General features: G+C 37.3%; 1 protein-coding gene and 3 non-coding genes across 6 annotated transcripts; 2 read left to right on the top strand and 2 right to left on the bottom strand.

Moving 5' to 3' along the window:
- Positions 1-1542: 1542 nt before the first annotated feature.
- Positions 1543-26095, top strand: LOC106056191 (uncharacterized). 3 transcript variants are annotated; one of them, XM_056006876.1, is made up of 5 exons: positions 1543-2035; positions 9380-9544; positions 12367-12467; positions 13595-13783; positions 21671-26095. In XM_056006876.1, exons 2-5 carry the CDS (start codon positions 9442-9444, stop codon positions 22376-22378), a joined length of 1101 nt encoding a protein of 366 aa, XP_055862851.1. In that variant the 5' UTR covers positions 1543-2035; positions 9380-9441; the 3' UTR covers positions 22379-26095. The 3 variants fall into 3 exon arrangements, with proteins under 3 accessions (XP_055862851.1, XP_055862850.1, XP_055862849.1); XM_056006875.1 differs by lacking the exons at positions 1543-2035; positions 9380-9544; positions 12367-12467; positions 13595-13783 and adding an exon at positions 14947-21103 and having other exon boundaries at positions 21671-23638; positions 23760-26095; XM_056006874.1 differs by lacking the exons at positions 1543-2035; positions 9380-9544; positions 12367-12467; positions 13595-13783 and adding an exon at positions 14947-21103.
- Trnav-cac (transfer RNA valine (anticodon CAC)) lies at positions 5345-5417 on the bottom strand. Its single transcript has one exon. It is a non-coding gene; the product is annotated as a tRNA-Val (tRNA).
- On the top strand, positions 7091-7163 carry Trnav-cac (transfer RNA valine (anticodon CAC)). The gene has a single exon. It is a non-coding gene; the product is annotated as a tRNA-Val (tRNA).
- Positions 11566-11638, bottom strand: Trnav-cac (transfer RNA valine (anticodon CAC)). Its single transcript has one exon. It is a non-coding gene; the product is annotated as a tRNA-Val (tRNA).
- Positions 26096-26238: the final 143 nt, after the last annotated feature.

Below are 26238 nucleotides of genomic sequence, written 5' to 3'. Positions count from 1 at the left end.
TCTATGTGTGTGTACATCTCTGTGTTTATGTGTGTGTACATCTCTGTGTTTATGTGTGTGTACATCTCTGTGTCTATGTGTGTATATATCTGTGTCTATGTGTGTACATGTCTGTGTCTATGTGTGTACATCTCTGTGTCTATGTGTGTGTACATGTCTGTGTCTATGTGTGTGTACATGTCTGTGTCTATGTGTGTACATCTCTGTGTCTATGTGTGTGTACATCTCTGTGTCTATGTGTGTGTACATCTCTGTGTCTATGTGTGTACATCTCTGTGTCTATGTGTGTGCACATCTCTGTGTCTATGTGTGCACATCTCTGTGTCTATGTGTGTGTACATCTCTGTGTCTATGTGTGTACATCTCTGTGTCTATGTGTGTACATGTCTGTGTCTATGTGTCTACATCTCTGTGTCTATGTGTGTGTACATCTCTGTGTCTATGTGTGTATATCTCTGTGTCTATGTGTGTACATCTCTGTGTCTATATGTGTGTACATCTCTGTGTCTATGTGTGTGTACATCTCTGTGTCTATGTGTGTACATCTCTGTGTCTATGTGTGTGTACATCTCTGTGTCTATGTGTGTGTACATCTCTGTGTTTATGTGTGTACATCTCTGTGTCTATGTGTGTACATCTCTGTGTCTATGTGTGTACATGTCTGTGTCTATGTGTCTACATCTCTGTGTCTATGTGTGTGTACATCTCTGTGTCTATGTGTGTACATCTCTGTGTCTATGTGTGTACATGTCTGTGTCTATGTGTCTACATCTCTGTGTCTATGTGTGTGTACATCTCTGTGTCTATGTGTGTACATCTCTGTGTCTATGTGTGTACATCTCTGTGTCTATATGTGTGTACATCTCTGTGTCTATGTGTGTGTACATCTCTGTGTCTATGTGTGTACATCTCTGTGTCTATGTGTGTGTACATCTCTGTGTCTATGTGTGTGTACATCTCTGTGTCTATGTGTGTACATCTCTGTGTCTATGTGTGTACATCTCTGTGTCTATGTGTGTACATCTCTGTGTCTATGTGTGTGTACATTTGTGTGTGTTTGGACAAAAAAAAGGGAGAAGAAAGAAAGAAAGAGAGCGACCAAAAAGAGAGAGCATGACAAAGAGAGAGACATAGAAAAGGGAGAGAGAAAAAGAGTGAGAGAAAAAAAGAAAAAGAGAAAAAGAGAGAGAGAGAGAGGCAAAGGAAAGAGAGAAAAAAATAGAGAGAGAAACAGAAAGAGAGAGAGAGGGGGGGAATGAAAGAGAGAGAAAAGAAAAAAAATAAAAGAGAAAAAGAGAGAAAAAAAAAAAAAGAAAAGAAAAAGAGAAAGAAAGAGAGAAAAAAAATATAGAGAGAAACAGAGAGAGAGAGAGAGAAAGAGAGAAAGAGAGAGAGACAGAGAGAGAGAAGGGGAACAACGTTGTCCCGAGGGCGTAACTGGATACTCAAGTTATTTAAATCATCTCTTTGTGTCATGAAGTCCTGTAATAGCATACAATAGAAGGAACGCGACGAACAGAAAGGGGGACAATACAATCAATAGCTAACCTTAAGTTTGACCTCCACCACGTTTGGAGTGTCTCTTAATGAACTCTAATTAGAGGCCACAGACGAGACGTTTATGGTCGAAGAATCGGTCTCTTTGAGGAGACGAAGAGGAGGCAGGTGCGTCAAGTATTATAACATACAACCCCCGCTTCACAGCTGATACTTATAATATATTCGATCTCTTGTGCCTAAGTCAGTCAGCAGTTCAGTGCTACTGGAAGTATATGAGATTAAAATAACCAATATACTTTTGTAATCCGTGGATGAAATGTAGGACTACTTTTATATTAACTAGTTGCTTGTTATTGTAGACTGTAGGCTAATTAAAGTACGAGAAAGTGAAGGTTCAAACTGTTGTTTCTCTTTAGTGGATTGTTTAGTAGTGATTTTCTATCGAAACATTGAACGGTAACAATTGACTAGTTCTATATCTAGTTTAAGATCTTTTGTGACGAATTGTGTAATTGTTTCCAGATCAGGACTTCAGGTATATTTGCACATTATTATTATTTTTTATTTAAAAGCCTATATCAAATCACTCTGTCTGTCTGTGTGTCTGTCTTTCTGTCAGTCTGGCCAAAGTTTGTACACGTTATTTCTCCGACATCCAAACTCGACTCAAAGTGAAATTTTGCACAATTATTTCTTTTACCTGACAACACAAGAATCAATAAAAAAAATTAACCAATTAGTTAATTAACTATGGACAATTAATTACTTTGTTTGGTATCCCAAACAAGGGAAAGAAATCGTACTAGACTGAAGTGGTGGTTAAAGTTGAATTAGTCCCCATGCAAATGAAAAGCTGCAAATATATTTTTAGACGCGTCAAAATGTGGGCCGTTTAATGGGAAGTGAAAAAAGGAGGGAGGTTCTGATCTGAAAACTATTTGGAAAATCGTAGGTTGAAAAAAAAAAAAAAAAAGGGTGGGGTACTGGCCAGGATATTGAAAAATACCCTGAGTACAAATTAACGGGCTAAGCCGGTGTTTAATGCTAGTTACTTATTTACCCCCCCCCCTTTTTTTTTTGTTGGAGGTAGATATTTATTTCTGGCTTGGCCACGTTCGTAGAATGCCAGTAGGTCGACTTCCACAGGACAACCTGTATGGCGATCTAATAGAAGGCAGGAGAGCCGCTGGTCGCCCACTTTTACGTTATACGGATGTATGCAAACGCGACGCCCAACCTGCGATCGCAGCTGTGTATCAAGGATTGGCCTCTTTAGTCACACAAGAAGTTGCAAAGGGAAAAGATCGTCTCTCGAGACGTAAAATGCCACAGAGACTATTAGTTAGTTCCCCTTTCAAACCTTGTGGTCTACAGGGCAGATGATTTAAAGGTCATTTAATTCTGTGGCCTACAGTTAACGAGGGTGTCATGTGGTCAACACAACGACCAACCGCCTTTACTTTTCCCCAACTAATGTCAGGTAACCATTAGAGCTGGGTGGCGCCCAAGGATTCCGAAATAAAAAACACAGTCTTCACCAGGATTCGAACCCGGGACCCCCGGTCCAGAAGCCACCGCACTTGTGTGACAGGATCTACTTAGTATGCCTACTGATACACCGTTAGTTAGCAATAAAAGCTTAATGATACAGACAAGCTGTCGAAAGAAAAAAGAAAGAATTATCCTCTAAACACCTGTCTAGCTGTGTTAACTAAATCATAATATCGCTTCATGAATTGCTTCGAAATTCCTATTCGGGACTGTTAATGTACCTACACGTAGACAATATGAACTTCTCTTTTTTATCAAACTTTAACCATTGGAGGATCCCAACCATGAAAAAAAAAATTCTTTGCGACCCTTTACCCAGCTGGGGCTTTTGTGGTGCGATGTAAACTCCCACAGCGGCGTGGGGGTGAAAAATGTAATAACGAAAAAAAAAAACAACTCTTAAACTTATAATACAATTTTTCTTTGTTTTTGTTTTTGCCTATATATCTATAATATGTTTGGAATCCAAAGTTACGAAATAAATGTTCTGTAAAGCTAGACCGTTCATTATTGTTTTGTTTTTGTTTTATATATTGGAGATGTTCATACATTGTGGGGAACCTAAAAATAGCTATAATTTCTTGGTGTTTCCGGTGTACAAAATAAAGGAAGTGTTGGTATGTTTTTCAAAAAGTTATATACTGGGGTGTGTTATTACATAACAACAGACTCAACTCTTTGAAACTTTTCTGTTCTGTACAGTTACAGTGTAGGCCTATATTCTTCTGTGTTCGTACAAAGCTGGAAAGTTGTTTGAAAGTCGAGCCCAACGTGAAATATTCACAGAGACGGAAGTGAACTCAAGCGTAGCTAATCCAGTTATTATTACAAAACGCATTCTGTCCAGTCCAACACATAAACCACATTGACTAATGATGAATCAATAGGTCGACAGGATTCAAGAATTTCAGTAACACATTTTTTTCCCTTATACAGTACTATTTTAAGGAAGACAAATGGAGAGAAAAAGAAATTGAGAAACAAAGAGACAAAAAGAAGACAAGACAAAGAGAAGAAGAAACAGGGAGAGAAAAAGAAAGAAGTGTGAGAAATAGAGGAAATGATAGAAAGAGAGAATAGAAGAAATAAAAAAAACAGAGAGAAAATAAGAGAATAAGGAAGAGAGACAAAGAGACTGAAGGAGAGAAAGCACATGTAAAAAAATAAATTCTCTCTTTTCTTGCGCATCTCACAATATCATTATTGTGTGTAACGTTGACTTGTAAATGAAAATAAAATGCTGAGAAAGTGAAGTCCCGTGTCTACACGCACTCGTATCAAGTTGATTAAATTTATAACTGGTGGGACAAATATGTAAATGGCTCCGCAACTATACACCTTTTAGTAATGCAAACAAAGTTTACAGAAAGAGATCATAGGCTAAGTTTTAATTCATTACATCGGTAAGCCTAATGGTAGATCATGGTCTATATAATAATTTGAGTTTGTTCCTTTATGGAAAGCCAGGCTACTTGGACCTACCCACTGGCTTTATTATACATTCTTTATTTGAAATATTTGGTAAATTTAAAAGCATATTTTTTACTCTCTCTCTCTTTCGCTTTTTCGCTTTCCCTTCTTCAAGACAGCGGATGATAAAGGGGAGGTAAAGCACTAACTCCAGATAATTTTGAAAACAGTATGAAACTCATCCACACGATTCCTTCCGTTCTCTGCACAATGTCAGGATTTTAAATATTGACCACATATATGTAGACCTACGATGCACAATGTTATAACAAGTAAAAAAAAAAAAAAGAACAACAACAACAAAAAAAATACACAGAAAAAAAAAAACCTCTTCTATGAAACCGATGGTGGTATCGGATCTGATTTGATAGTCATCGAAACAGCAAAATGACCAGCTTGGGGATCTGGTGGTATGGAGTGGATCAAATTGGACTGTATCGTGTATCTGTTTGGATTGGAATGAATCTGATTTAAATAGGATTGGATTGTATTGAAATTTATCCGAATCAGATCAGATCTCATTTTAAAAAATTGCCATTATGGGGATCTGAAGGAATCAAAACAATCATCATCAAAGAAATAGAGGCAAGAAAGAAGTAGGTCTGTATGAGGATCAAGTCCACGACATTCGGGGGACAGTCTATCAATTTCCCCTTCCAGTTTCGGGAGTCTCCTGACTTGCACCTTCTATCTACCTCTTTCACCCATGAAGAAAGTATAAGGTATTAAGAGTAAGTATTGAAAAATAATGTACTTACAATTTTTAAAAGTACGTGTATGTTCAATAAAATTCATATGGTAGTGTAAAAAAAAAATATACTTCTGGTTCAACTGGGGGTCGAACCCAGGACCTCTCGCGTGTGAGGCGAGCGTGATGACCACTACACTATTGAACCGGTTATAAGGAAGATACCTTTACCTATCCCTTAGTCTGTTGGATCGTTGGGGCACCATGCAAGAATTGTCGACCGTCTTTCTCCATTCCTCTCTCTTTTAGTTAGAACCTCTTTCAATGGCAGGCCCGTCCATTCTTTTATGTTTTCCTCCCATCGCTTTCTCTGTCTGCCTCTTCTTTTTTTTTTCTGGAACTGTTCCCTGAAGGAAGGTCTTTGCGAGCCCCGAAGATCTTGTAATATGTCCATAGATTTTGAGCTTGCGTTTTTTCACTATAATTAGCAGATCATCATGGGTTCCGATCGCTGCAGTAACCCTGTCTCTAATCTCTTGGTTTGTGATGCGGTCTTTGAACGTGATACCCAGGATCTTTCTGTAGCATATCAATTCCATTGCTAGGATCCTCTCTAGCTCTGCAGTCAGCGTCCAAGACTCACAAGCATATAAAAATGTGGCCATGACCAGGGAGCGCCTCAGTCTGATTTTGGTGCCGAGGGCTAAGCCTTTGTCTTTTCTTATTTTTTTCAGTTTTGAAATGGCTGCTGTGGACTGTGCTATTCGGGCAAATAGTTCGGGTTTCGTTCCCTCATCGGAGACAATAGCTCCGAGGTATTTTAAAATTATATTGAATCAATCGTCAAATTAATGTGTAGTGCGAGTGGAAATATTTGTATTACTTTTTTATATTAGATATACAACGAGTTGTGATGATATAGAGGCCAATACGAGGAAAGCGCAAAAAGGGACGTCCTCGTATAACTTGGCGCCACAAGGAGGACCTCAGAGCAGTGGACTTCAGGTGGGAGGAGGCTTCAGACATTGCCAGTGTCAGATTTTTGTGGAAAAAGCTTGCTGCCCAATGCGCCGAAGGGCGCGGAAGAACCTAAGTCTAAAGTCTAAGTAACCATTAGGATGATAACATGCTGAGTCCAACCCGTGGTTGAGGGGGAGCAGTTGCGGCCTTAGGGAATGGCAAGTGGGCAACTTCTCCAGGCCTCGCGCCTGGTTCTCTGTCACCGCCTGCTTCGAAAGCCAGATCAGTTCGTATTAACTAGGATTCGTTCAACTTGGTAAAAGATTCATTGCAAGTGTTCTGGTTCTCCTTTGTAATGAATAGTTGCTTTCTGACTCCAGCGGGTTTAGAAGAAATTAGTAGTATCTGGATTGTTAAATTATCTTCATGCAATGGTTTCTGGATCATTAGTTATGTTCACTAACCATTACAGGCAAAATCTTTCATGCAGAACAATTACAATACAGTATGTAATGTAGTCAAACAGCCAATAGTACAGTACTTACGAAAGGCACTATGCTTGTAACAAGAGTTAGTGAGGATGAGTCTGTTAGCGTGATGTGGTACGGTATATAGTGGGCCTATAATCCTATATATAGGCCTATGGTCTACCTTTACCACTCAGGGCCCTGCATATGACACTCGCCCAGGTCCCCTCACACTGCTAAGGCCGCCTCTGAAAAAAAAAAGGGGGGAGGTATTTGGCAGAAGGTTTCAAATTTATAAATAATAAATATTAAACTTATAATTACTATAACAAATTGAGACCTAATTATATATTTTATTTCTGCTCGATTGTTGAAATTCCCACTTTAATTTCATCCCCGGGTGTATGATTTATTGCAGATAATTGCTAAACATTAACTTAGCGAAAGGTTAACGGGTTCAATAGTGTAGTGGTCATCACGCTCGCCTCACACGCGAGAGGTCCTGGGTTCGACCCCCAGTTGAACCATGGTTACTTTTTTTTATTCATGAAGACCTTTACATTTCTCATTGTTTGCCGGTTAGAAGTGTCTACAATGTTTCATAAAGATTATGGCTATTTTTATTGTAGATATCGAGTCGACAATGTAGTAGTTCAGTTTGCATTTTTTAAAAATTCATATGCTATGATTTATCAAACATAAAATGTTTGTTTTTAAAATACATCAAACCTTACTAATTACACAAATATATTTTGACACATATTACATTATAAATACCCAAACACAACACTTCACCACTATCGATGAGAGTGTTATAGATTACGTCCCTTTATAAAATCAGTTTTTTAAATACCATTTCTTAAAACCTAACAAATAATTGTGTATGTTTATTAAACTGATTGAAATCGCAATAGAATATCTAAACCATAGACGTATATAGTATATATAAGTCTGTGATCTAAACATTTCTACTTTCAGAACATTAAAAAAAATTGTTAGACTTAAACGGCAGAAATGGAAAAATGATTGCACACTGTATAACAAAGTCTTTTTTTTTTTTTTTCATTTCAAATTTCCAATTTTTTGTTTGTATGCACACATTAAGATTTCATTGTAGTCAAACTGAGTCACACTTTACTACGGAAACTTTAGCCAACAGCGTGCAGTTGAAAGCCTGCCAAATCGGATTCAATATCACCGATTTGTATAAGTTCCGGAATAGTTAGTTTGAATAGACATAGCCGATCAATAATTTTTGGAATAACTTTTTTTTTTTTAAATTGCTTTGTTTTTAATTTGATCTTGACTTGATCTATCACATGAGAATGCAATAATTAAGTCTATCAATAAATATTAATTGTGTAGATTATTGTTATAACATTTAAAACAAGCGAAATAAACAAAAATACCTAAGCTTATATAAGGGAAAGAACCACACAATTATTGTCATATCTCACAAAACTTCAAGATTTATTTCCTATAAAAACAAATATATAAACAGATTAATTGACCGGTTGGTTAATTTTTTTATTGATCCGTGTATTGTCTTCGATAATGAATAATCGTGCAAAGTTTCAACTTGATTCGAGAATGGGAAGTGGGGAAAAAACGTGTACAATTTTGTACCAGACAGACAGATATAAGCTTTGTACAAAAAATACCCTTATAACTTTTTAAAAGTAGTAGAATTCCCCTTTCAGATTCCCCTTTCAGATCCCCTTCCAGATCTTGCCAGATGATGTAAAGGTCATTTTTTGTATGGCCAACGGTTAACGAGGGTGTCGTGTGGCCAGCACAATGACCAACTGTCATTACCTTTCCCCAACTAGGTACCCACTAGACTAATAATTAGACTAATTGGACGGTTCAGGGGCGACTAAAAAATCCTGATATTCAAAATGCCAGTTTTCACCGAGATTCAAACCCGAATCCCTACACTTTTAAGACTATGCTTTAATTAAAAGATAAGATAATATTTGATAGCCTACACTTTGTTTTCAAACTTATGTTGAAGCAGACATTTAGAAGCTACGGAGTGCATCCACAAATTCAAGCTCTCAAAATACGCGCGAACTTTGAACTACTTTTGCTTGCGCAAGAATTTAGCTTAACGGAAAAACGAGGCTTTATTAAACCTCTCGAAACATTGACTGTAAGAATGTTTAGATTCTTAGAAGTTTTATACAGTTTCTTTTGAGTCGAAATTACAGGAAGTAGAATTGTTCGATTGGTTGGTGAGTAGGCTAATGTCGTACCAAACTTTAGGTAGGAACTGTTTTATCTCTATCTCTCTCCCCCATCTCTCTTTCTTACCAAAAACATTTCTTTCTTCGTACTCCCCCCTCTCTCTTCATCTCTTCCTTGCTTCTCTTCTCCCTCTCTCTTTCTCCCTTTTTCTTTTTTATCTCTCTCTCACTCTTTCTTCTTCACCCTTCTTAAGTTTTCCCTTCTCTTTTCTTCTCTCTCCATTTCTCTTCCTTTTCACCCCCCTCTCTCTCTCTGTATATTTTCTTCCCGTCATCCTTTCTCTTTCCCTCTCTTCTCTAACCCCTTCTGTCCAGCCCCCCCCCTTTTTTTTTTTAAAGGCGAAACAGATTTTTTTCTAACAATACCACTTTCAAGAGACTAATCAAAAACGTGGTATAAAAAAAAAAGTATTTTGCGAAAACAAAATAAACCTTACACATCCTTGCGTAAGTTCAATTGTCTTTTAATTTCATTTCACATTTTTTTATTATTGAAGAGTAAATGAAGTAAATGATGTCATCAAAAGATGTGTACGGCCATAGGGGTCAGTGATCAATCATGACCACGTCGTCAGTTCCAAAGAATCATCAGCCGGGGAAAACGGAAGTCCAAAGATTTGCTTCTATGAGAGAAGCCACGAGACCCGTCCTTCCTCATATAGGTCAGTGAAGTGTTGAGTATTTCAAATGTGGTGTGAAATAAGTCAAATGAAGACCGTCGAGTAAATCTAAAATAAATAAATAAATAAATATTTCTCATTATAAAAAAAAACAACGTTTCTTTCATGACATTTAAACTCATTACAGACTATCGCCCACCGCCATTAAATGTACAAGTTGTAACCAAACACTAAACTTTAAAAGAAAAATAATTACATGCACATCCATTTGTCAGTCAATTGTTTTCCACAATTTCAATATAATTAGGATTATTAAAACTTAATATAATAATAATAATAATAATAATTTTAGGACACCCCTGAGACAATCCAATTAGTCTAATTATTAGTCTAATTGGTACCTGACATTAGATGGGGAAAAGTAATGGCAGTTGGTCATTGTGCTGGACACCCTCATTAACCGTTGGCCATACAAAAATGACCATTACATCATCTCGCAAGATCTGAAAGGGAATTCTACTACTTTTTAAAAGTTTTAAGGGTATTTTTTTGTACAAAGCTGATATCTACTCTCTTTATAAATATCTTGGAATAAACCAGAATGCCAAGATAAACCATAAGAAATTAAAAGAGGACTTTCTTGGCAAATATAAGGAAAGAGTTAATAAAATCCTCAACAGTAAACTGTCTGGCAGTAACCTCATCACTGCAATAAACAGCTGGGCCGTCCCAGTGCTCCTTTACACGTTCGGTGTGATCAAATGGACTGACACCGACCTACATGACATTGACAAACTCACTAGAAAATTACTAACCAAATTTCGATGCCTACACCCCAAGTCCTCCACCATAAGGTTATACCTGCCCAGGAAGGATGGGGGTCGTGGATTGCAGAACATCTTCAAATTGTGTAAGATGCAAGTTTTAAAAGTACGATCAAAACTGCTCGCCTCCAGCAATCAATTAGTTTCCTTCCTACGCAAATATGACACAGAAGCAACCCCTCTGAACCTACACAATGCTGATGTCAATGTCGGTTTGGACGACGTAGGGCATGAGATTCGCCAATGCCGAAGAAAAAAACCTCCACGGAAAATTCCCTGTTTTATTACATGGGGGCAACATCGAAAAGGCTGGTTCCTTAACATGGCTCAAAGCAGGTCATCTCTACCCCGAACAGAAGGCTTTGTTACAGTAATACAGGACAGCGTAATCAGGACAAAAAATTAACATATCCTGAAACTCAATGTTGTCGACAAATGCCGAAAATGTGGAAATGTGGGCGAGTCGATTGAACACACTATCAGAATCAGCCTACCTAGGTGGCCATAACCAAGTTGCAAATTTAATATACCAACACTTGGCTTTAACGCACAATTTCATCGGTAAGGACACTCCTCCTTATTACAAATACTCGCCACAAGAGGTTCTCAAGTCTACTGAACATCTGCTGTACTGGGATAGGCCTATTCTGACCGACAAAACGGTAGATTTCAATCGCCCGGATCTTCTTTTCGCTACCATTATCGACATCGCCGTACTACTGTCTCATAATTTAAGAAAAACTGAGGCTTGGAGATTAAGCGTCCAAAATAACAATATACCCCATTGTTATATCAACCGAGGGGATAATAACAACTGACCTCACAGACACCTTCAAGGCTCTTAGCATTCCTAGGAACATCCTCGTTGCCTGTCAGAGGGCGGTACTGCTGCAGACCTGCCATATCGTCAGAAAATTCCTCAGTGGAAACTGTTAAAGGGACTACGATGAATTTTGTTTCCCTTTAACGAAACTCGACCCTGGCAGCGCCAGAGAATGACTACTCGTTCGTTTCTAACATAATAATAATAATAATAATAATAATAATAATAATAATAATAATAATCTTTATTGTCCCTGTAATATATACATATATATTCTAGTTCTTGCAAAAACTAATACAAAAGTTATCTTTTTGACAGTAATTGATAACTTGATTTGGCAAATAAAAATTTGAAAAAGCTCTAAACAGTATTGACCTTATTCGTTTATTTTTTTTAATTATAACAAAATATATAGCTGGTTCAGCTGGGGATCGAACCCAGGACCTCTCGCGTGTGAGGCGAGCGTGATGACCACTACACTACTGAACCAGATATTCATATTCTTGGGCAATCAACGCAATACATTCACCTCAACGAATCTTACCAACTTTCCCCCTTACACTCGTGTAGTCGGTAGCTATCGCATACAGACAAATACATTTGTACAATATATTCACCAAATTAATACAAAACGAGTGGCTAAATTTACTCTGATAACAGATATTTTTTGTCTAAGAATTTAGCATGACAATCCTATGTATTATCGTATTTGTATACTGGCTTGTAATACATTGTATTTATCCACTATGAAATGTCCGACTTAATTAAGATACGAATAAATCTAGAACACTTTTAGGTCCAAAACTCTTAATTATCATACTGAGATTAACATTTTTAATTCATAACTCTAACTTCACTATATAATCGTTGATCAATATAACCATTATTTTTTCATCATTTTTTTCATAATGTAGAAACTTATTAATTAATTATTATTAATGTACTAACTTATTTATTTCTTGGCGATAGTCTTGTTTAACATTAGCTGTATTCACTCATCAGGAGGCCATAATTAAATATGTACGCCCCCTTCAAATATTTAGAAACATTTTTTTTTGGTCTTGTTATTTTCTCATTTCTCCGAACCATTTCTTTCAGGCCAGCCCAATTCTTTACTTTCATGATGAAGAGTCGTCATTGAATGAAGCTTTCAAAGTTCTTAATTCTAAAGTGAAAGCTTCTTTACCCCAGCTCTATTGTAAACTCTTTGTCTGTAGGTACTTACGTCATAGATACGCCCAGAGATGGCGACTGGACATGGAGACAGCAGTGCCTCCAGTTTCACGAGACACACCGTGGAGTCCCACATAGCTTGAAGGTAAGCGCTGATTCTCGTGATGCCAACAATAGTGTGCATGACTTTTCTCCCTGGGAGGTGGGGTGGGGGAGAATAATCATTTCTGACATGCCTGACACTGGCCGCATTACCGAATAAAAAAAAATCCAAGTAAAAGACTGCATTCATGATTCATTCTTAATTTTCGGAATCAAAGACATTTAAAAGTGAGTGCTAGTTCCCTAGTCAGCCAGTTGTCCGCCTAATGGATACACACACACATTTATGAAATTTTTGTTGGAGGCAATGTAGTATGTTAACAAAAAAGATCAGCTTTAGCGCGTGTCAATTACAATCAGTGTAATGTCTAGATAGAAAGATGCTTCTTAAATTAACCTTTGTTTTAGTTGAAAATGCAAAATGATGCCTAAATTGTTGTCTCTATTAAGTGCGAGATTCAATATCAAAAACGAAAAATTTTATTAAAATAGTATTTAATGTGAACATCAGCATCACTAGAGGAGGTCAAAGGGCAAATCGACATTTTTAATATAAAGTTACTTACTACTACTTAACGAGGTTGTGACAGAGCCCCGCGTGAGGCTTGCAGGACATGTTCTCCGACAAAAATGAACTACGCATACCAAGAGTTGCGATGACATGGAGGCCAATACAAGGAAAGCGCAAACAGGGAAGTCCTCGAATAACTTGGCGCCACACTTTCATGGAGGACCTCAGAACATTGGACACCAGGTGGGATGAGGCTTCAGACATTGCCAGTGACAGATCTTTGTGGAGATAGCTTCCCCCCCCCCCCCCCCCCCAAATGCGCCGAACTGCGCGGGAGCACCGAAGTAAGTAAGTGCTACTTCTTGGGAGTGACAAGACACCGTTAACAATTCACATCAACTCAACCCTGTCCCCCCTTTGGTGGAGCTGGAAGTATCATCTATCTAATAGATCTAATAGATAGTATCTATATAAATGTAATTTAGTTTCTCTTGCACGTTTTGTTTTTAATCTTGCTGCTTTATTGAAAATCTAAACATAAAATGCTTTCGGGATAAATATAAAATTTTGAACATTTGAAATTAGCAATCAAAATTGACATTTGCTTCATGTGTTGAAATTTGAAAAATAATACATTCCTTTTTTTTATGTCAAACAAGATGGAGCCACTACCACATATACCAAAGCGTTATGACTTGAAGACATTGCAAGACTTGCAGACTCGAGACAACACGCCCGCAACGCCATCGGGCTCTTCCAGTACAGGCGATTCAACCGGACTCACAACTACGACTCAAGATTCCGAAAGGACTTCACAGACCCGCAGTCATGCGCCGCTTTCATACGCTGTAAGTGATGTGAATATTATTATTGTTTATGACCTAGAGAACAAAACCTGACGTGCAAATAAGTTAAACATAAAACAAGATTACAAAGATAGTTCGTGTTGAAACACTAACTCAGAATCGGACCCGGAAGTAGTCCCCTCAAATAGGTCAAAACAAGGCAGGTTTCAATATTTTCAGACAGAATATCAGGATGACTGCCTGGTCGTGCGGTTTGTGCGCTGGACTGTCGTTCAGATTTACCGATAGTCCAGGGTTCAAACCTTGCCCGCTCCCATCCCCCGTCGTCCTGCGGGAGGTTTGGACTAGGAAGTAATTATCTTCAAATCTGCTATGTCTCTTATTAACTCTTTCTCTCCTAACTGACGATACCAACTTTGATTCCACCAAAATGTGGTAAATAATTACGGAGAGAAAGAGTTAATATTTTCATTATACCGATCTCGTTTTTGCCAGTTCTGCTAACGCTTTGCTCTTGCAAGGCTTATCTCCCATTAGCTTACTGTAGTCTAGGACTAGGTCTTTTATTTCTAGTTCACCCAAGGATCTTACTCGGCTTAGTGTAACGTAAGCTTAATCTCTCGCATACAGTGATGATCCGAAGTTAATCACCGCATAATCTACTACACTGCCTTGCTTCTTGTGTACATAGAACAGACGATCGTATCATCGGCAGTATTCGTCTTTAAATCGTTACGCGATGCGCATGGCTAGAAATTGCTTCTATGTTGATTGTATCACATGACTACCGTCCTGACGGAGTGGCTTGATGTAAGTAACGTAAAAAAGAAATTTTGCTGGAGTCTGAAGTCGAACTTTGGCCTCCAGGATGAAAGGCCGAAGTGTTTTGCCACTGTGCCACTATCTAAAATAGCCTTGACAAGAGTCCATACAAATTAAAACTAGTTAATTACGACTAATTGTTTAACGAACTGGTTAATTGTTTGATTGATTCATCTGTTGTCAATGACCTAGAGAACAAAACCTGACGTGCAAATAAGTTAAACATAAAACAAGATTACAAAGATAGTTCCTGTTGAAACACTAACTCAGAATACTACTGCATACGTTGCACATACAATCATCACATTGACTGCCATATTGTTGATATGTAATTTTCATATCATCGCAAAATATTAATGGCGTTTATTCTAATCTAAGTGTTACGGTCGTAGCGCAGCGCGGTGTGCATGAATAATGGTGCGAATTTGTGTAATGAATGGAAGTGATGTTGAAAAGGGGAAGCCGGGAGAAATTGACAGGAAGAGAAATGAAATGTTCGTATTTACATAACTTGTTGTAATATTAAAGTATTTATAGAGTAATAACCTGAGAGTCTATTATTATTTCAAAGAGTCTTGTGTCGTAACAAGTGGCGCCCAACGGAAAAGGCAAGACCTGCGTTATAACGGTATCTAATTCCTGTCTACTGAGGTATTACTAGTACTACAAAGTGTAACAAAATCTCTAGATCTCTAGATCTATTAAGATTGAGAAAGTTAGCGTCATCTAAATCTCTAAAGCTATGTACTAGACTCACTGGTAAACATAAACCTTTAGTTGAAACTTAACTAAAAACATTATTGCTGAATTAATCAATTGGATTTACATTTAAATCTAGATTTATATCATTATAATTATTATGACGGCCCATTCTCTACATTCACCAATGTGAAAACGTACATCTTCATTGGTCTGGCGGGTCATAGTTCTCAACAATAACCTTTAACATTCAATATTAATGGAAATTTGTACGATAATTAGCACTGCCGTGGGCAACACTAGTGAATTTTGACTACGGTGGAGAACAGTGCCCATTTAGGACTAACGGATATACACTGACCACGGCATATAAACAAACAACGAAAGATTCATATCACCGGCGGAGAATATACACTAGCATTGGCAGTTATACCAGCAGGAAGAAGAGTATTCCGGGAAGTAGATACATATTTGTATTCGAATAACATTAAACGTTTGGTTCATTACATTACATTTAGATATGAACATTGTTGGGTCCAGGCATTAAGCATATGAGAATCAAATATATTTAATGGATATGGTCAGATAACTCGATAAAGAAAAATTAAAAATGGCGGATAAAGCTGAAATAGTTGCTTTGAAAGAAGAAGGGAGACTATTGGAATTAGAAGGAGCAGAGCTGAGAAAATATGTACAAGAAAGATTAATAGAAAGAGAGAAACTAGTCAAGGAAAAGGAAATAGAGAAAGAGAAGTTAGCCATGGAAAAGGAAATAGTGAAAGAGAAGTTAGTCATGGAAAAGGAAATAGAGAAAGAGAAGTTAGCCATGGAAAAAGAAAGAGAGAAAGAGAAGTTAACTATTGATAAAGATAAATTAGCAATGGATAAAGAAATAGAGAAAGAGAAGTTGGCTATCAGTAAAGAGAAATTAGTTACGGATAAAGAAATTGAGAAAGAGAAGCTAGCTATGGAGAAAGAAAGGTTAGCCATAGAGAAAGAAAAGTTGGAAATAAAAAAAGGAAAAGCTAAAGATGAAGGTACTGGAAAGAAAAATGACGTGTCTGGAAATAAATTGGCAAAATATAAAGGTACAATGTTTGATGAGAATAAAATAGACATAGATATTTTCTTAAAGAAGTTTGAAATTGAAATGAAAGAATTGGCTTTTCCTGAAGATAAATGGACATTTTTGTTATCGAAGTCATTTGCAGCGGAGGTACCGTCAAAGATCTGCATGAATCAGAATAATTACCAAATAGTAAAGGAGCAATTACTACGAACATTTGGAAAAACTGAGGCGTTTTATCGTCAACAATATGTTAATTGCACCATTGAAACCAACGAGGATCCCCAAACATTTTTAGACAAGATGAATAGCTACTTTGACAATTGGACAGAGTCATCAAAAATAGAGAAGACGTTTGATGGACTAAAGGTATTTCTTATGCTGGATAAAGTCATTTATGAGAGTCAGGACGAACTAAAAATATTCCTGCTGGAGAGAAAGCCAAAATCTGTAGATGAGATTGTAAAATTAATAAGGGCTTACAAAGTGGCACATCCTGAAAAAAAGTTAAACAGAGGTAGCGATATTGAAGAAATAGTAGCATTTAATAGAGCTAGAGAAACACAAGACAGTTATAGCAACAATAGAAGATTTAGATATGAAGGACAGAATAGGTTTAGAGGACAAGGAAGGAGCCAAATAGATAGTAGACAAGGCCAGTATAATAGCTACAGATATCAAGGAAGATATCAAGGAAACAGACAGGGAAGATATGACGGCAGAAGAAATGGAAGAGATCAAAGTTTGTCGTTATTGTCGAGTTCGGGAAGTCTAGATTGTTTTCAAACATTTGTAGGAAATAAGGCTGCAAGAACGATAAGGGACACTGGGAGCACTATTGTTGGAATAAACCGAAAATTGGTTGAAGATCATGAATATACTGGAAAAAACAAAGCATGTATTATGTTTGATGGTAAAACAGTTCGATTACCCGTGGCCCGAGTGAACATTAAAACACCGTATTATACCGGGATCGTAGAGGCATGTGTTATAGACCATGATCAAATTGATCTGATTATTGGCAATATACCAAACATAAAGAAGTGCACGGAAAATGAGATAGCAGTTTGGAAAAATTGTTGTGGAATGGCCACTACTCGATCCTGTAGTAAAGATGTGGAGGAATTAGATTTGGCAAAGTTGTTCGAGTTATCAACTAAGGAAAAAGAGCAAGATGAAGAACAACATGAAAACACAGAAACAATTGAAATCAAAGACATAGGATTTAACAAAGAAAAATTTATCACAAAACAAAAAAATGATCCAGAGTTACGCCAACTAGCAAAGAAAGGAGGTAGAGGAGGAAGATTCTATGTAGAAAGAGGAACTCTTGTTAGAGAGATTGAATGGCATGGAAAAAAAGTAATCCAGTTTGTGGTACCCAGAGAATTCAGGCAACTTGTAATGGAAAATGGACACGATATAGCACACACAGGACATCTGGGACTACACAAAACGAAACAAGGAATATTTCAGAATTTTTATTGGTCATCAATTAGTAAGGACATAAAAAGTAATGTGACTTCGTGCCAATTATGTTCTAGAAAAGGAGCAAGAAACATAAAAGCACCATTAAAAAGGGTGGATGTACCAGATAGACCATTTAGTAAAATAGCGATTGATTTAATCGGTCCAATGCCAGTGGTATCAAATAGGGGTCACCGTTATATCCTAACTGTGATAGACGTGTGCTCCAGATGGCCGGAAGCTATCCCACTCAAACAAATTGAAGCCAGAGATATAGTACAAGCATTATATACGTTGTTTACAAGATTTGGATTTCCTAGAGAAATATTGTCAGATAGGGGGACTCAATTCAACTGTCAATTGGCTACAACATTCTTGAACATGTTTGGGATCCAGCAAAGGTTTACAACCTCGTATCATCCACAGAGCACTTGTGAACGTTTTAATGTCAATCTAAAGAAATCATTATATAAAGTAATGGATGATAAACCCAAAGAGTGGGATATGGCAATACCGTCAATACTATTTGCATACAGGGAGAGTCGTAATGAAATAACAGGGTTTTCACCATTTCAAATGATTTATGGAGGAAATCCACGAGGTCCAATGACAATATTGAAAGATTTGATAATCCCACATGATCATGTAGTAACTAATGACAGTTATGATATTGTGACAGAAACTAGAAATCAGATTATAAAGGCATGTGAAGAAACGGATAGACAGATGCTAGAGAGAAATGAATTAACACATTCCAGAGTGAATGAACATAGAATAATGACGGAATTAGAGGTAGGACAAGATGTTTTGGTCTTACATAAGGATAACAATAATGCTTCGGGCACAAATTGGCTGGGACCATACAAAGTAGCAAGGAAAATTAGCGATATGGATTATGAAATAGACATTGATTCGAGGTTAAAAATATTTCATGTGGATTTGTTAAAAGAATTTACACCAAGACAAAGAAGTGAAGAAAGGAGTAAAGATGAGTCAATGACAATGAGTGCCTGTGTGACGGAAGAAATGGAGACAGAGGAAAGGTTTAGACCAATAGAGACAGTGGCAACAGAAAGTAGGCAAACATGGAAGGATGTCATGGTGGATGGAGTTTCTCTTGATAGAGCTAAAGAAATCAAGGCACTAATTGAGGATTATAAGAATTTTTACGGATTTACCTGGAAAAACAAGTATTATAGAACATGATATCAAGTTAACCGGCAAAGTACCGAATAAACTGCCACAATATACGATCCCATTACACCATAGAGAAACATTACAGAAGGAAATTGATGAGCTACTAACACTTGGAGTGATAGAACCATCTAGTTCACCATGGGCTGCACCAGTCGTGCTTGTTAAAAAAAAGTGTGGCAACTTAAGATTGTGTGTGGATTATCGACAGTTGAATAAAGTCACAGAATTTGACCCGTGTTACGGTCGTAGCGCAGCGCGGTGTGCATGAATAATGGTGCGAATTTGTGTAATGAATGGAAGTGATGTTGAAAAGGGGAAGCCGGGAGAAATTGACAGGAAGAGAAATGAAATGTTTACTAAGCTAAAAAATGCAAAGATTTTTAGCACGTTGGATCTGTCAAGAGGATACTGGCAAGTACCTCTAAAACAAGAAGCTAAACCATTATCGGCATTTAAGACACCTTCGGGCATATATCAATGGAATGTGATGAGCTTTGGCTTGGTAAATGCTCCAGCCACGTTTAACAGAATGATGGCCAAATTATTCAGCCATAGAAGAGACACAATTTGTTATTTAGATGATATATGCATTTTTAGTGAGCAATGGGATGAGCATATACAAAGCCTTGGAGAGGTTTTTTAAATTATCAAAGAAAACAATTTAACATTGAAACCAACAAAAATAAAAATTGGCCTAAGTGAAATTTCATTTTTGGGGTATAAGATTAAAAATGAGTACATTACACCATTGGAAGAAACTGTATCAAAAATATTGGACATTAAGGTACCAAAGACAAAGAAGCAAATTAGAAGCCTTTTGGGTCTATGCAACTTTTATAGAAAATTTATCTCAAATTTTTCAGAAATAATTGAACCACTAACAAATCTAACAAAGAAAGGAAAACCTAAAAATATAGTGTGGACGGAGGAATGTCAAGAAGCACTGGACATAATTAAAACTTTCTTTTCTGGGGCACCGATTTTGAAATTACCTGACAATACCAAGGAATTTATTTTGGCTACAGATGCATCAGCCATTGCAATAGGAGGCTGTCTAATGCAAAAATGGAATGGTGTCCCACATCCTGTTTTATATGTGAGTAGAAAACTGACAGCATCTGAGTTGAAATATGCCACCATTGAAAAGGAAGGACTAGCCATTGTATGGTGTATAACAAAATTAGGGTTCTATCTAATGGGAGCTAAATTTGAACTATGGACGGATCACGCTCCCTTGGCCTTCATTAATACAAATAAACTAGGGAACAACAGAATAGCCAGGTGGGCATTGCAACTTATGGATTATAACTTTGAGGTCAGGACAATACCAGGGAAAGACAATGTGATAGCTGACACATTATCACGGTGTACCTAAAGCAAGGAGGAAAAGAAATGGAAGTAAGGAAAGGAGCTAGGCCACGTCAATTTTGTTTCTATTGGTTGGTTAAAAGAATAATGTCAGTAAAATCATTTTGGTGAGAACACAATGAATAGCAGTGTAATGACATCTTTAACAGATTGGAACATTTTGTAAATATACACATATTACATGTATATGTAATCGAAGACTGTATGGACTGACGAAGCTTTGTTACATGTGTGAGGTGTCGAGATATTAATATATGGTGTTATATTGAGAATTTGATGAAACCATTGTTAGAAATGTAAAATATAGTATTACAGTTACATAGTTACTTATAGTTTATAATTGTGAATTATGAGATTTATTCTGATTGGTTCGTTGGGGAAGCCTGGACATTATACATTGGGATGGATGTAAGTAATTTTGAACCTAAAATAATAATGTAAAGAATTGTGATATTTAATATTGCTGTTGGAGGCTGTTTTTTTTTTTTTTTGTTGTTGTTGGCTTTTACCTGGTTTAAAAGAATGAGAATTAATGAAGATAATATAAGTATATTGAACAGTGATTTATAATTTTATTTGATATTTAAAATACGTTCGATGTACATCGAACTTGGCAAACAAGGGGGGTGTTACGGTCGTAGCGCAGCGCGGTGTGCATGAATAATGGTGCGAATTTGTGTAATGAATGGAAGTGATGTTGAAAAGGGGAAGCCGGGAGAAATTGACAGGAAGAGAAATGAAATGTTCGTATTTACATAACTTGTTGTAATATTAAAGTATTTATAGAGTAATAACCTGAGAGTCTATTATTATTTCAAAGAGTCTTGTGTCGTAACACTAAGCCTGTTATAAATTAGATAGTATTTTTAAATTCAGAGGCTGCCGACTGGCTCAAGCAATAAGAAAATTAAATGGTTATTGAAATAAACATCTGGCGATAAAATGATTAGTGAAATAATTATCTGGAGATTAAATGATTATTGAAAAAAATATCTGGCGATTATTAAAATAAATATCTGGGTGTTAAAGGATAGAGACTTTGATAACGTGTGGATTAAGTTTTGGGGATTATACCTTTATTAAGGTAAACGATTTAGTCAGAGGAGGGAGGTGAGTGAATGAATTGTGCTTTTATTAAAACGTGTTAGCTAAAAATTGCCAGGAATTTGATGAGATCATTATTTAATAAACATTTAAATGTGATCTCTTCGTTAAGAAAACATCTATCTCTTTTCACAAACTTGTTTAAGAATTGAATGCTTTTAAAAATACATCCTCTGTATTTATCAACATCTTTCTTTCTTTTTTAGCATTTGAATTGTAAAAGGTCGAAAGAAAAACAAGCTGAAACAAAGGGAGAGCAGTTTGGAGATAAATTACTTCACAGTTCTCTTCCATGGCGGGGAACTCCTAAAAGATCATGGAATAGGGAAAAGACTGCAGGCGTTCCCTGCTACACAAGCTTGTGTACACATAAAGAGATACTATACAATGATGAAATGAAGATCAAGCAGCCCAAGCAACACCATTCTCTAAATCACAAGGTTATTGACACCAAGAAATCCGTGCACACAAAGCAGACAGAAATAAAAAAGGACGCAATAGAAACCAGGGTGCCGACACTCAGTCTAAACCTCTCCCCTGTGACCCAGTCCAGGGGTGGCGACGACCTCGTTGCTGAGTCTACAAGACTGAACGCTCTGACACCGCCGCTCCCCCCAGTTAAGCATGTTGGGCACACTAGCAGACACAACGAGTGGTCGAACATGCGGCTAGCGGAGCTGCTAAAGGACAGAACTGCTTTCAGCGTTCAGGACCAAGTGATGACCTTAACCGGCCAAGGTCACCAAAGAAAAAAACCTAGCCGCCTAAAAGACGAAGTTGTCACTGACGTTGACCTCGGGGCATCCGACATCTACAACAGCCACTCCTGGCTTCAGATGGTGAACACGCCTCTGGTGGATACAAACATTTATGATAGATACGCCAATGTAAAAATGTCGCTTGAAAGGCAATAATTTGACATTGCCTTCCTGTCCGATTTTTAAGTAAACAAAAATGCTACATACTACGTGGAAAGGAGACCCATCATTGACCAAGCTTTATTAATGTAGTAACTGAACCAGTGAGAATAGCTCATGTGAGTGTCCGTCATTGGCTTTTAAATTCACAGGGATTTTATGATGTACTAAGATTTCTCAAATTCCAAAAAAAAAAAAAGTCTTCACAGGGATTTAAACTTGTAAAATCTGTTACGAAGGCTAAAAGCTTTGTCTCTCCACCATCAGGCCCTCCCCCATCACCTGCATGATTATTTTCACAAAAGCCATTGAGTTTAATCTTGAGAAGCGAGCTAAGTACATTTTGGCTAGATTATTGGTCTATAGAATAATTGGTAGAACCATTTTAGGTGGCCCAGAAGTATAGTTTTTTGTATATATTTACACTCAGATTTTTCAGATGACATATCATATTAAAAAAGTAATTTTACCTTGTGTGATTGTTTTTATTATAGAGCTTTTAACAACACACTTGTGACAGGTGGGGAAATGTGACGTGTGTTTGGTACGTTTTATGTCTAGGGGATGATTATTTTTGAAAGCAATCACACCCCCACTTATCAGCATATGAATCGGGAGCAGGCACGCAACGAGACAAAGCAATGAAAGATAGATACAAAAGTTAAAAATAAAGACTATTTATTTACATTAATATACATATAAGAATAAAAAGGGGGAGGGTTTGCATCTATCTCTAAGTATTACTAGCTTTAATCATCACTCTTGCACCTATGAGAGTATGTCACTTTGTCCTCTGACTTAGCTGGTATTCCTGTTGATGTCGCAGCTGGCTGTGTCCTGGCTTGAGGTTCTGCAGCTGGAGGTGGCGCTCTAGCGGATAGAGGGACGCCGGTGATATAGTTCTTGTGGAGTTTCAATCCCAAAATCTAATATCTGTAGTGGGCACAGTAGGGCGGGTGGCCGGCTACCGTGGGCACAATGTTACTGCGGGCAGAGCTGATCTGCCGTGGGCAGCGTAGTTGACAGGATATGTCCAGTGGGTTGCAGAGGGTTGGCGTAGCTATGACGTCTCGCACGGATCTGCCTCTATAGGGACGTCGCGCCTAATAGCCTGACAGGTGGGCTGTCGAATAGGCGGGCAACGCCGATAGCGCCAAGTGGTAGAGTTGAGTAGATCTCAGTGGGTAAGTGCAGTGCTGAATAGCACTAAGCACATATGCAGGTAAATAGATCGTTGATCCAATAACTAGGCAATAGGTGATTCTCGATGGCAAATACAGTGCTGAATAGCACTAAGCATCTAAATAGGCAGGAAAATAGGCAATAGGTGATTCTCGATAGCAGATACAGTGCTGAATAGCACTAAGCACCTAAATAGGCAGACACCTGAGGGAGGCTGCGGATAAATAAAGACAAGTTAGGACATGTCTCTCATACATCTTATCGATGCCCCCGACTGAGGTGCATTCGTCAGATTGGTAAAATTGCTTTAGAGCACAAGGGGGAGGTGATGACAAATGGGATTTGGAAAATAGATGGATGATAGTAGCAATATCAAAATGTACATAAAAGGGGAAATAATAACATAAAATGTACATAGAAGGGGAAATAATAATCTCAAATGAACAACACAGGTGGATAGAGAAAGAAAAAGGGGGGGGGGGTGAATTAGGCGGTGGTCAGCGATCCTGACGGTATGTTTACATATGACCGTCGATCGAGAACAATGGAGCGCGCTTGAATGGAGAGTGTGTCCGTTCAAGCGGGGTAACTCTCATAAGAGTAAAATTAGTAAAGGGGAGATAATTCATAACTCTTTTCTAGACGCAGTATTAGTGCGCTAGTAAAATTATCAAGGCGGTCAACCGAGATAAAGGAAATAAAATAAGATGTACAAATATATACATGGTTGCATCAACGATCAATTGAGCAACGTAGCATTAATAGATTAATGCAATACATAAAATATACATTAGCCATGTTCATGTTTTCTACTTACGCCAGTGAGAAATACACAATGCACTAATTAAATATAAATGAACTAAGCAAAATACACATGATAAAATCCAATGGAAATATACACAGAGTAATTAAGATGGAACTTGTGATTAAGTTCGGCTTACCACCAGGTATTCCTCTAGGAGTGAGAATAAGTGATATAGTCCAGACTCGATAGCTCAGCTTGAATGAGAAAGAGAGTCTGATTTGAGTTGGTTTACTTTATATAAGCCTGGAAAATGTGGGCGGGCACAGGAAATGTCCTAGGCTAAGAATTATCATACACGTGGGTGAATTAGACTTAAGATGGGAGCGTCGAGAGGCCCTTTAACTCGAGTAATCTCCTAGATCAAAGAGAGACGTAGGAGAAAGGGGGGGGTTAGCTTGCATTCAAACCAAGGTGGTGTAAACCGCGACCGTCCTTCAGACATCCGGCGGGTAAGACAAAAGAGATTGTGTGTTTACCTTTCCCCGATCAAGGGCAGATAAATGAAAGGACGCGCCTTAGCTATCTCCAATGTGGTCAACTAAGTCTAGCCTGGAGAGGAAAAGGTGGCGCGGGTGAAGAAATTGGGGTTTAGGACGGGGAAATAATTAAAATAAAATAAATAAATAATGAAAAATAATAATTAATGCTGTGATAATTTAGAGTGACTCTGACAGCGAGTTTTTGACTTGTCACAACACTCTGTCTGTCTGTCAGTCTGGGTGAAAACTTTGCACAGTTATTCAATCTCGGCGAATCTATAAAAAAATGTAACCAATTGATTAGTTAATTAGTTGTAATTAATTAATTCTGTTATATAGAGAGGCAATAGATCCTGCAAGGCTAATTGGAGAGAATTATGTCGTTGGCTAAAAAATGTAAACTAACCCTAGACTATAAAACCTACTTTTATAAGTACTTGGATTATTTTTTAGCGGATCCCGTAAGGTGAAAAATCGATATCACACTGCAAAGTATGCGTCTGTCCGTCTGTCACACTAAGATCTCAAAAACTAGAAGAGAAATGAAAAATCATATTTCACCATGCGCTGTGGCTACTTTTTGTTTTCTAAAAGCAAACCATTTTTTTTTTCTGTAATGAATCATTAAAGGTTTTTTTTTTATATAAAAAATACAACACTGCTAAAACAATACATAAATGTAAGGGAGACTATGTTTACAATAAATCAATAAGGAAAGTTGATAAAAATTTGTTGTGCATTTTCAGTATCAATTATCCAAATATATTTATAAAATATGCAAAGAAATGTTCCCAACAAATATAAATATTAGTTAACTTTGTTTTTTTCTGGTCAACTAGCTACTATAATGAAAACATTTATATTTGTTTATAAAGGCTAAGAATGCACTTTGTATGTAAATGCTTACTAGTCCAGTATCAAAGGTTGGTCATATAATTTATTGGTAGATAATGTATTGGTACTGTCACACTGTATACATGAGATGCACTATGTTCAGAAAATGCACTGAAAACCTCTGAGTTTAGAGAAAGGAATTGAAATGTATTAAAGGCAGTTACTTTTTCAGCTCAGTTGAGAGTGAATGTATTTCATGATTCATTGTGTTCGCTGGACTTTGTATAATTTTCACTTGGATATTATTCATGATATATATGTTTTGTAATAATATGCAACATTGTTACTAGCAACTTATGGCTGGAATGATTTTTATCAAGTTATTTATTCTATGTAATAAACATAGTCTGCTGACTTGAGTGTCACTGGGTGTATTTTAATCTTCGTTTTAGTCTTAGGTACGACTCAAGCTTCATACGGTTATGAACATACAGAAATAAACACACGTCAAGAATCCGAATTGAAGTCTAGAAGTAAACTGCGTTACAGGTACACAT

Source organism: Biomphalaria glabrata, chromosome 12 (assembly GCF_947242115.1).
Source record: "Biomphalaria glabrata chromosome 12, xgBioGlab47.1, whole genome shotgun sequence".
NCBI lineage: Eukaryota > Metazoa > Mollusca > Gastropoda > Planorbidae > Biomphalaria > Biomphalaria glabrata.
Note: the sequence above shows the minus strand (reverse complement) of the source record. Positions and strands in the feature narration are given on the sequence as shown.